The sequence below is a fragment of the Xyrauchen texanus genome, chromosome 42, assembly GCF_025860055.1.
Source record: "Xyrauchen texanus isolate HMW12.3.18 chromosome 42, RBS_HiC_50CHRs, whole genome shotgun sequence".
Taxonomy (NCBI): domain Eukaryota; kingdom Metazoa; phylum Chordata; class Actinopteri; order Cypriniformes; family Catostomidae; genus Xyrauchen; species Xyrauchen texanus.
In genome coordinates this window covers 17103674-17116171 of record NC_068317.1, presented here as the reverse complement: position 1 = coordinate 17116171, position 12498 = coordinate 17103674, and the positions used below count along the sequence as shown (strand labels likewise).

The window sequence follows — 12498 nt, the reverse complement described above, 5'->3', positions numbered from 1 at the left end:
AGCAAAGATACTGAGAACATGATGGGCGAAAGAAGGGTGTGAATTAGGGGAGAACAGGTGTTTCTCAGCATGCTTGATCAGTGTTCCTCTGGGAACAATCAGTGTTCCCGTGGAAGAGATAATGACAAAACAAACCGACAAACTCATATCATGTCACAGCCATGACATGATATTATTCAAACTGAAATCCTATATTACACTCTTGAATAAAGAAAATAATAGAAAATCAGTTCACATTATATTTGTCCCTCTGCAAAATATGTTCTGAAACATGGGGGACAAATCACAATTTTAAGTGCTTGTGTAGATACTTTTCCAGTTTTTTAACTGAATATATATATATATATATCCTCTGCTCTTGGGTCTGTTTGTTCTCGCTATCGCTCGTTACATATCACCAGTTATGTTCACAGGTCAGACAGTGCAGACTCCATGGCTGTTTTAACAGCATGCCAGTTTGCATGAGATTGTAACCAGGGGTTCTTTTTACCAGGGGTTTTATAGAAGGTAAAATAGTCTACGCGATAATCTTTAATGGTGCGTGAATGTGCAGACTGTAAAAATTATTGGCATGACCGATTCGCAAGGGATTAAAATCAGGGAGAATCTCTGGTAATTATAACCTTTTCCCACATCCCAACATAAAACTAAGTTCCAGCATCTATGATCCTCACAGGAACAGCAGAAAATAAAGTAGGTTAAAGTTACGTGAACTTTCGTGGACCTTTCGGGAAATAACAGCCTTGAAGAGTTACAGATAATTGGAAAATCGAATTTGCAAAATGGTAAATGTATTAAGTATTATAGTAATATATAGTTATATATTTTATAGGGGAAAATGCTGTTTAAGTGAATAATTTACCAAGGAAAAATATTGCTAAATAAAAAGATAAGATGTTTTTTCATTTTCCATTTTTTGATTTCTAAACGAATATGGAATGAACGTAAGATACACAGATTCTGACTGACTGAGACACAACTGCTTTCAAATGCTAACAAGCTTATGTGAGTGTGTACTCTTACTCCTTTTCCACTGCAATGTACAATTAATCAAATAAATATCATGATATGTTCCATTGTGATTATTAAACTGTGAAAAGCTGCAAATTTAGTCTTTATGAGCTGCGTGCTTTAAATGAAGTGAAGCCGACCTCTCATACATTGGAAACTCAATAGACACTAAGAATCATTCACATTGTATGAAATGACAAAGCAGAGCACTAAGCCACTGTGAAGTGCACAACACATGAAGACCGTATATTTATATAATTAAATCACAGCATTTGCACTTTAATGAAAAGTGAAGCTTCCATCAAAACACATGTCAAAATACAAGCTCAAGTCAAAATAAATGCTTGATGCCTGAAATTGAAGAAACAGGACATAAATATATCACAACTGAATAGTAAAATGAAATATTCACTGCAGTAATGTTAATAATAAATAGTAATATTAACATTATTATTAATAACAGTAATATATATAATAATAATAATACAAATGTACCTTATAATATAGCAACATTAAGTGCAGAAGGCAAATTGTGCTGGCTTTTTTAAATTAGGTGCAATTTATCATAAACCTAAAAGAAAGAGAAAGGATGTGCGTTTGCACTTAAAAGAATGCAATGACTGAATTGATAAACACATGGATCAGTGCTATACCAGCGCAGATAGTATCTGGTTAAACTGGATTGCAAGTGTTTAGGGAAAAATATGTTTTTCGGCTCGCAAAAGTGGTGCAAATATTAAAACATTAGCTTCACTGTGGCGTAAATGGGGTATAAATATGGAAATAGGTTGTGCCTCTTTCAGCAAAAGCTAATTCCTCATCACAAACATTGTGTTATTTACAAAACACAATCATGATATATAGAGCTAAAATTTTCAGTCAAAGCAAGTGGGTGACAAAATGCTTGAACAGCTGTGTAAAACTAATAACTGTGAAAAGGACAAGGGCATATACTTTTGATTTGCGCCTCTGGGAGGACATCAGATATACCAGGTTATATATAAATAAATACATTGCTGAAACTATAAATCACATTAAGCCCAAATATTGTCTACTAAGCCATGGCATAATACAGATTTTTGCTTTACAGTCAACACTTCGTAGAATGATGCTTTGGCAATTTATTGTGTTTCGTTTTTGGTGTATAAGCAGTAAAGTAATAGTTAAGTGAGAGAATAGGGGATTGATAAAAAGCAATTACACCAGAGTGGACCATAAGTTTTTGGTAAGAAATTTTAAGAAACATTTAAGAGAGAAACCACACACACACACACACACACACACACACACACACACACACACACACACACACACACACAAACTTCTCTTGCAACAGTGTTCCGATTAAAAAATGCAAATCTGACCTCAAATAAACTGCACCGCCTGACCTTTTCCACGTGGAAATCTTTTCTTTGATTCTCATCTCCCATTAAACAATGCCACTACTGAGCACATTTTGCACTGAAAAAAAAAAATCTATATCAGTGTTTTTTCTTGTCAACAATATTGAAATATTTAAACATTCTTAAAACAATATATATTTACTTTATAGTAAGATTATTTATTTTACCCCACTGGCAAATATGTTGAAGCATAAATCTATTACAGTTTGGTGAGGTTTATTCTTAAAGAAAGGAAAAAAATGGGTAAGAAAAGTACAATAAATTTACTTTAATTTAAAACACTTTAATAAGGGACCATGAATAATCATGAATAAATACTTGAATTAATACTTACTTCAGCATGAATTAATGATGAGTTAAGTCATGTACTAATCAAGAACTAATGAAGAGCTAACCTTAACTACAACTGGAGTCATGTGGATTCATACATGATTTACAGCTACTTTAATTACATGTTAGAACATTTTGATAGTTAATGCATTAACCTTTACTATCCAGAGCGTTCAAATTTGGGAGCAATTATTCCCATGGTTCCTGTCAAATCACCGATTTTTTTTCTGAAAACTGCCAGATACTCATGATAATATAAGCTAAAAGCACATATGATTGGTTAAGAAGTAACTGGGCATGAATAATAAATGTATCGTCATCATCGTCATCCTCCATTTGCCTGGGATGAGCCAGAGAGGATGTCCCAGGACATTACTGCTTCAAATTGAAAACTGAGGCGAACTTTCGAGGTAAGATAAGTTATTTAACAGGTGTTGTCAATATTGTCTATTGAAAGTCAAAAGGTTTTAGTTATGAAGCATTTATTTGTAGGAGTAACACTAGTTATTTCTGGAAAAAAATGACATGACCATCGGCGTTCATCGGACAGGAGGCTAGCCTCTATTTTTAAGCAAATATCTGTGAAACTTGCTAAATAAACATTAGCTAGCAATACTATGTACATATTTAGCTAAATATCAATAACTATTTTGGCCAATTTTGTCACTTGTGGAAGATAGTGAAAACTCTTTAGATACAAAGCATTTATTTGTTGTAGCGCTAGCTAGTTTTTTTCTGGAAAAAACATGACAGTCATCAGCGAGCCTATTCTTTTATATAAAAGTTTTTTTGGGGAGTTTCTGTGAAACTTGCTAATTAAAAATGAGCTAGCAATACTATGTACATTTGTAACTAAATATCAATAACTTTTGTCGCCAATTTTGTCGCTACAAATCCACCTAAAGTAATGAGGCAGAGAGCAGATGCTGGTCAGACCTTTTATTTTCTTCTTTTTTTTACACTGTTCAGACCTGCCTGGAAACTGGCCTGCAAGTTAGATAAGTTATCTAGCTTGCTGAGTTCCCTATCTGTCACTCACTCGACGTTGTGTCGATGAAGTGACACTAGGGTTCTCTCTGATTTTTGATAAAAGGCCAATGGGAATTGGCGAGTTGTATTTGCATGCCACTCCCCCGCACATATGGGTATAAAGGAGCTGGCGTGCGAACTGCTCATTCAGATTTTCTCTTCGGAGCTGAGTGGTCTGAGCTGAATTCCCATGGCTTCCCATTCATCTCTGCTGGATCTCTGACACCACATTACAGTGGCTTTCTCCCCTCTCTGCACTAGTGCACTGCAGAGATCGCCACTGGGTGCTTCAGCAGAACCAAACTAAAAGAGTTTATTCTGAAAGAGTATTTTTTCCTAAAAGAGTATATTCTAAAAGAGCGGCACACAGAACATCTTTTTAAAGATGTGTCTTTTTAAAGATGCCTTTCTGCTTGTGTGTTATCCCTGGGTGCGGTCATTACCTTTCCTTCCAATGGCCATGATCGCTGCCTCTCGTGTCTAGGCGCTGCTCACAGAGACAGCTTTCATAGGTGCGTCATGCCCTCACTGCGAGTGCATGACCATGGCAAGAAAGCCCAGCAGCACCCCATCTCGGTCCACCTCGGCTAGCACTGGTGGCGATTTGGGGACCTCAATGGGACCACCTCCGCCGGGTAAATCCCCACGGACCTCCCATTCCCTGGCATGCTCATTTGCCCTGGTTAGGCTTCCGGATGAGTGTGCCGGCTTGTCTCTTGTTCGACCTCTTGTTCGGGGCCCGCGAATGTGATGAGCTTTCGAACGCAGTATCGGCCAGGTGCTACTCGGCAATGCCCCCAGTGGATAAGGTGCTCACGGTGCACCTATGCTCATGTGGGCGCCCGAAGCTCCCGCCCATGGCCTCCGCCCGGCATGCCATGGCTCTCCTGCAAGTCCACCATGCCAAGGTGCTCAAAAAACTGCATAAGGGTAGTTCCAGCCCGGGATTGATGCAGGAGCTGTGCTCGACAACCAACCTTTCACTGTGGCAACAAAGGTCAAAGGTCAAAGGTCTCTCGGGCGGGCGATGTCCACTCTGTTTGTCAAGGAGCTCCACATTTGGCTCAACCTGGTCGAGATGCAAGAGGCAGACAAGGCATGATTCCTTAATGCTCCCATTTCCCAGGCTGGCCTATTCGGAAACACTGAGCAGACGGAGGCCATTCAACAAATCCTGCCCCAGCGTGGCTCAAGATCCTGCACCCCGTCTGCTCGTTGCCAAGGGCGTACTCCTGCGACACCTGAACCGGCACAGGTAGACTTGTTTGCAAATGTTGGCTATAGATACAGTAAACTTGAAACACATCACAGAACAAAGCACTAATTATCAATATATCTGAATCATAATGGCAAAAAGAGCAGCGGATGTTTGATTTTCCCAAATATAGCCTCTCCATGATTTGAAATTAAGCTATAGTTTAGCTTCAAGTTAGAATAGAATCCTTTATTTTGGTCACACATTATACGCACAGTTTTTTTGCACATATACAGTGAAATGTATTAGTTTTCACATATCCCAGCTAAGCTGGGGTCAGAGTGCAGGGTCAGTCATGATACGGCGCCCCTGGAGCAGATAGGGTTAAGGGCTTTGCTCAAGGGCCCAACAGTGGCATCTTGGTGGTGCTGGGGCTTGAACCCCCAACCTTCTGGTCAGTAACCCTGAGCCTCAACCACTGAGCCACCACTGCCCCCAGTTGGTGGCCAGTATGGCTGCTGTGCTGCAAGCTCCGCCCCAATATTGCAGTTTTTTGTTTGTTTTGTCTAAAATTCTTGTGTTTTTCATCTTGGATGTCGTCTGCCTTATTGTCTATGATAGACAAACACTTTTGGACATTAGTTCTTCAATAGCATACCGAAAACCAGACTTTAAATTCCTCAATGCCGACCTGCAGTGGGTAGTGGGGGTCGATTTACATGACATCTTAGTCTGACTTTTTTATGGGTAAAAAGAAAAGAAAAGAGACGTTCATCAACATGGGCACACCGAGGCCAGTTATGTTCTTAAATGCATTAATTTTGCTACATTTATGTAATCCACACTAGAATGGTGTTTTCCTCCACTGACCTTCGAAAATGCTCTCCATAACAACATACTTTAGAAAACAACGTTAGGAAACTGAAAACTGAGTTTTCAACCTTAAACATATTAATGTGGACATGGCCTGAGTAATATCATCTTACACAATTTTGCCTCTCAAGTAAATGCATCTATGTTTTAAAAATATTTAGAAATGTTTCACTAGAAAACGAGACAAAATCACAGATAAATCCCTACTAAAAAGGCCAGCTTAACCAGCTTGCAATTACCATGCTGGTCTAGGCTTTTTTATGCTGCTTAGGTGCTGCATAGATATGCTTTTCACAAGCAAAATCTAGCTGGTGAAGCTGGATGCCCAGCATGGTCTTTCTGATGAAGCGGGCTAAGATAGTTTAAAGGCCTGGTGGAGATACCAGAACACCAGCATCCCATTCTAATGAACCAGCAAACAAAATACAACATAAGCTGGTGACCAGCAATACTAGCCTTTTCAGCAGGGAAGAAAATTATATTTTTTCAGTGTGATGTATGTCATGCACCCAAGTGCAGCCATATTTTTATTTTCAACTGGGTAAAAGAATGTTAACAGGGAAACAACTGTGGTGTTATTAAGCAGAGTGGGTAAGTCGGGACAGAACTGACTGCAGGGGACTGACCTTGGAACGAGGAGGGGCACGAATGTACCATTTGCAGTTCACTGCCTCTGTCTGTGAGGCAGTTATTGTTAATAATTGAAATTGTCATCATTCACCACCATGTTGTTCTAAACCCATATGACTTCTTTCTTCTGTGCATCAAATTAAAGGAATAGTTCACCAAAAAATAAAATAAATGCTCTCATTTTCTCACCCGCATGCCATATTTTCAACTGAATTCCACCTAGCTGCATACAAATCTGCCCTAAGATGTTTTTCAATAGCCACATAATGCAAATGATTGCAAAATAGGAAGCCAAGTGTGTTAGGCTGTTAGTGCACTGCTTGAGGCAGATACAAGCTGTCATATGTCAGTAATGTGGTAGGCTGGGTAAAACAATGTTAACAGGGAAACAACTGTGGTGTTATTTAGCAGAGTGGGGTAAGTCGGGACAGAACTGACTGCAGGGGACTGACCTTGGAACGAGGAGGGGCACGAATGTACCACTTGCAGTCCACTGCCTCTGTCTGTGAGGCTTTGCCATCTTTGATGATCTGCTGCGATTCAATGATGCCTTCGGGTCCTCCCATCTCAAATTCACAAACTGCAGTGGAAGCGACATAAAATTACAGATTAGAGCATACTAAGGAAATGGTAAACCATTAGATATATTCATAAGAAAGATGCTTATAAAAGAATGAATAAAACCCACAGGGAAGAGATTTAGAGACTCCTATGTCTTTAAAGTCAGGATCTGGAAAAATAAAATAAGATGTAATGTAAAAACAGCAATTTCAGACATAATTCAGATTTAAACATACATATTGTCCTTTGCTAGATGAACTGAACCATTCAATGTAAAATCAACTTTGAATGATCAATAAAATATGTTTCAATAAATGTTTAAAATTTATATATTAAAAAATACAACACGGTCACTCATTACACCTTAAAGTACTAAATAATATGCATCTTTTACAGAGATGGGTAGAGTAGCCATAAACTTTACTCAAGTAAAAGTACAATTACTCAAGTAGAAGTAATCATTTAAAAAAGATTACTCGAGTAAGATTAAGAAAGTACCCAATAAAAAGAATACTCAAGTAGTGAGTAACTAGTTACTTTCACATATAACGTAATTGATGTTTACACTCCTATATTCCAGTACAGGATACACATTTAATATGCATTACAGAATGATTAATAACAATAATAATAATACAACTATTATTAATATTATTGTTAATAATGGAAATTGTCATCATTCACCATGTTGTTCTAAACCCATATGGCTTCTTTCTTCTGTGCATCAAATTAAAGGAATAGATCACCAAAAAATTAAATAAATGCTCTCATTTTCTCACCCACATGCCATCCCAGATGTGTATAACTGCCATTCTTTTGCACAACACAAATTAAGATTTTTAGATAGATATCAGCTCTGTTGGTAACACCAGAGAACTTTGAAGACCCAAAAAGCACATAGAGGCAGCATAAAATTAATTCATATGACTCCAGTTATTTTTAGAATCAATATGATAGGTGTGGGTGAGAAACAGAAAAATATAGCTTAATATTTAAAGTCCTTTTTTCCTATCAATTTTCTTCCCTGTCCAGTAGGTGGAGATATGCACAAATAATTGAATCACCAGAAACACAGGAAGAAGAATATGAAAGAGGAGATTTATAAGTAAAAATGTTGATCTATTTCTCACCCACACTTATCAGATCCCTTATGAAGACATTCTTTTTATGATGCCTTTATGTGATTTTTGAGCTTCAAAGTTTTGGTACACATCACTTGCATTGTATGAACCAACAGAGCTGAAATATTCATCTAAAAATCCCTGTATTCAGCAGAAGAAGTAAAAAATATCTGGGATGACATTAGGGTGAGTAAATGATGCAAGAATTTTCAATTTTGGGAAAATTACTCCTTTAAGGAGATGTTAGACAGAATTCTAACCTTAATCATCATTTATTTTCACTGCATGCCCATACTTCACTGACGGTAACTTCACGCAGATGTTTACAAGCAGGGCCGCCGCTGGCCTAATCGATGCCCTACACAGAGTTCCAGGTGGACGGGGGGTGGGGTGGTTCACGTGATATGAGCGTGAAGCGATCGTCTCTGTATTCCGCAACTGCTTTCGGGTCCTTGAATAACATATAATGTGCGAGTAAGGGCAGCCGGTGGACTTCCTGGTGCCCTCCTAGGGTAAGATGGTGCCCCCCCAGGGAGTTGGTGCCCTACGCAGACTGCGTAGTATGCATGTAGGGAGTGGCGGTACTGTTTACAGGGATTTATACAGTAGGTACTGATACGTTTCAGTGCTGATATAAAAATACAAACTTAGAAACTGAGGTTATAAGAGCCCACAGTTACAGATTCTTGCTGAAAATGAATGAGTATCACCATGACACAGATGGTGTTATGGAGAGATAAGGTACAAATACTTTTAGACTCACAGGTACCAGTGACAAGCTATGGCACCCTCAAGGCACAATTTTTGCACTTTTTTTTTTTACATTATGAACATTCTCCTCCCAAAATTTAGAGCTCAATATCTTTAGCAATATGGCTGCTTCAGTAACACTTTATCATGACATAAATGCAAATATTCTATTTGAAGCTGCAGTGTGCAACACATAACTAATAGGTGGGCAGTTTAGTTACTTTCAGCCCACTGAGATTAGCAAAGCTTATATATGTATATATATATATATATATATATATATATATATATATATATATATATATATATATATATATATTTGATATTTTGCTGTGCAATCACTCAGTTTACACTGAGATTCATACCGTGGACAGATGGTGACATTTAAAGAATTTACACTTTGTGAAGCAGACGCCTTAAAGCAAAGACACACACATGCGCGCAAGTGTTGGTGCGGCTATCCTTATGAGGACTCTCCATAGACATAAAGATTTTTATACTGTACGAACTATAGATTCTATCCCCTAACCCTACACCTAAACCTAACACTCACAAAAAAACTTTTCAAAAAAAGATTTAGTATGTTTTTTAAGTGATTTGAATTATTGGGACACTAGAAATGTCCTCATAAACCATATTTATAGCATCATTCCCTTGTAATTACCAGTTTGTAACCTGAAAGAATGTCCTCTAAGATTGAGACTGTAGGGTACACATCAACTCAGACATTAGAAAAGACAAGAATAATACACAATTTGTCACTTTGTCTTGTAGTATAATCATAACCCTATGCCTAATTAAAACTCTCAAATCTGATTGGTTTTAAGGAGCGTTATACCAGGACCAAGGATGTTGATCCTATTTAAATAAATCACATTAAGCTACCTTCAACTGCCTAACAGGATAAGTTAGATCCAGAAAAACACACACTTTGAAAATGGGGATGATCGTGCACATCACTTCACTTTGCTTAACATTTTACACATTACACATGGTACTCAAAATCTACGCTGAGAATTTAGACAAGGCTTTGAACCAGCAAAATCACACAAGCTACAGAGAGAGAGAGAGAGAGAGCAGAGAGAGAGAGAGAGAGAGAGAGAGAGATATTACATTACATATCAAATAATTGTTGCAGGCAGAATGAAGATAAGATGTCTGATCAAAGAGAGGAATAGTGTGGGTTCTGGGTTCTGCCAATTACATTCAAAAGGAGCTTTCATGCTTTCAAACTGAATCCAGCAACACTTTGAAAGTGTTTCTAATTTAAATAAATATTCCCTCATTCAATACAAGTTAAGCTCAATCGACAGCATTTGTGACACAATGTTGATAACCAAAAAATTTATTTTGACCTGCACCTCCTTTTCTTAAAAACAAAAGAGCAAAAAACTGGTTTACAGTGAGACACTTAGAATGGAAGTGAATGGGGGCCAATCCGTAAACGTTAAAATAATCACTATTTCAAAAGTATAGCCACAAGACATAAACAATATGTGTGTAAACATGATTTCAGTGTAATAAAACCACTTACTAACTGTAATGGAGATAGTCTTACGAGTGACGGTTTAGGAACCCAATTGCAGAATCTTCTTTATTAAAGACTAAATAATCCAGAGCAAAAGGAAACCACAAAAGAAACAAGACTAAGACTCACCACACGCAACTCAATTCAATTAACAATGCAAGACAAAAGACAGGGAGAACACAAGGGCAATATATACACAGAACTAAATGAAACAATCTAGAAACACCTGGAAACCATTAGGAAGGGAAAAGGAACTAAGACAAAGCAAGAACAGGGAAATCAAATTAAAAATAGAAGTCCAGCCACCTTTCAACCCCTACTGGCCACTAGGGGAAGTTATGTATGACAGAGTCCCCCCTTTAATGGGTGGCTCCTGATGCCAAACACAAGAGCAAAACAACAAGAATTTAGACCAGGGCAGATCTAGTGGAGGGCCAAGAGACCAGGATGGATGAGGAGACCAGGATGGAGCTGGTGGGGGGCTCTGAGACCAGGGCAGAGCTGCTAAAGTTGGAGACCCAGGAGGCAGAGCCACAGGAGGTGGAGACTCAGGGAGCAGAGCAGCAAGAGCCAGAGACTCAGGGGGCGGAGCCATAGATAGCTGTAGGGCAGCCGAGGACTCGGGCAGTGAGGTCAGGACCACTGAAGCTGAGAACACTGGGACCGCCAAAGCTGGGACCACAGATATTTGGACTATCGAGATTGAGACCACTGAGGTTGTGAACACCAAGTCTATGACCACTGAAGGGAACAGAGGGGCCTCTGTCATCAAAAGCTCTGCGACCACTGAAGAAGGGGTCTTTTTCTTCTCTTCTCCTCTTCCTCTTAGAGCTTGCCACCACTGGTGAGAGGGAATACGGTGTCTCTGGTGGAGCTGCTGGTCTGCCTGCAAGAGATTGGTAATAAACTCCCTCAGTGGCAGGGAATCACAATCCAGTGGTACTGACTCCCTTAAAGATTTTTTAAGTCTCAACCAGAATATTGTTCTAACTGCCCTCTCCGGCATGAAAGTCTGAGATTCCAAGATTACTCCAAAATTTTAAGCTGAATTCCACTACAGGCATGGATCCCTGTCAAATTTGGCCAGTATGTTCTGCTGGGTTCATGGTATGGTCTTGCATTCTGTAATGGAGTTAGTCTTGCGAGTGAAGTTTGTAGAACCCAATTGCAGAATCATCTTTATTGAATATAAAATAATCCAGAGCAAAAGGAAACCACAATACAAACATGACTTATACTCATCACATGCAACTCAATACCCATCTGATGGCAGGTCATTCCCGCCTTCCTGAATCTGGAAGGGGACAGGGGGAGGGAAACAACAATAACAGAGGGTACTCCCTGTAACAGTGTAGTACCCCCTAAAAACCAAAGTAAAATGTTAAAAAGAGAATTAATAACACTGTGGGTACTCCCTGTAACAGTGCAGTAGCCCCTAAAAACCAAAGTAAAATTTAAAAGAGAGGGAAAGGCCAATACGTAGCGGCAGTGGGAGTGAGAGAAGGGAGAGCAAGAAGAAAAAAAAAAACCTTTCTCGCCGGTTCTCTGATATGCCATAGCTTGGTCCCCAGCCACTCCTCCACCCTCTAGTGGACGACAGCTGCACATCCCCGAGTGGATTGGAGGCAGTCCTCTGGCCCCTGGCATTTTTGGTGGACGGTAGGGGTCTCTCACACCAGTGTAAAGGGATTACTGGAAAGGAGGAGGTGAGAACCAGCTTGACGATATAAATAATAGTTTAATGAAGAACTAAACAAAAGGACAAACACACAAAGGTTACACCTACCCGTAAATCTTTCTCGCCCTGCAACTTCCAGTCTGCCCTTATCCCTCTCGGAGGCTTGATTAGCCTGATTAGGGGCCGGGTGTGCAGCATCATGACCCGGCCCCACCCTCCAGCCTGTCACTTATGGCGCTTTTCCATTACCAGTACCAGCTCGCCTCGGCTTGCCTCGACTCGGCTCGCTTTTCGCTCCGTTTTCCATTGCAGACAGTACCGCCACAAATAATACCCGGTCGTCATAGCGACACCGCAGGAAACTGCCGTGACGTAATCTTATACGCGAC

At 39.4% G+C, this 12498-nt stretch overlaps 1 protein-coding gene across 3 annotated transcripts in view; it reads right to left on the bottom strand.

The window, feature by feature from the left end:
• Positions 1–12498, bottom strand: part of LOC127634996 (neuropilin and tolloid-like protein 1) — a 169918-nt gene that overhangs the window by 60274 nt on the left and 97146 nt on the right. For all 3 annotated transcript variants that reach the window (XM_052114802.1, XM_052114801.1, XM_052114803.1), the window contains exons 5-6: positions 7160–7201; positions 6924–7051 (exon numbers count right to left, since the gene is read on the bottom strand). In XM_052114802.1, the coding sequence (XP_051970762.1) occupies positions 6924–7051; positions 7160–7201 (170 nt within the window). The remainder of the gene's footprint in view (positions 1–6923; positions 7052–7159; positions 7202–12498) is intronic.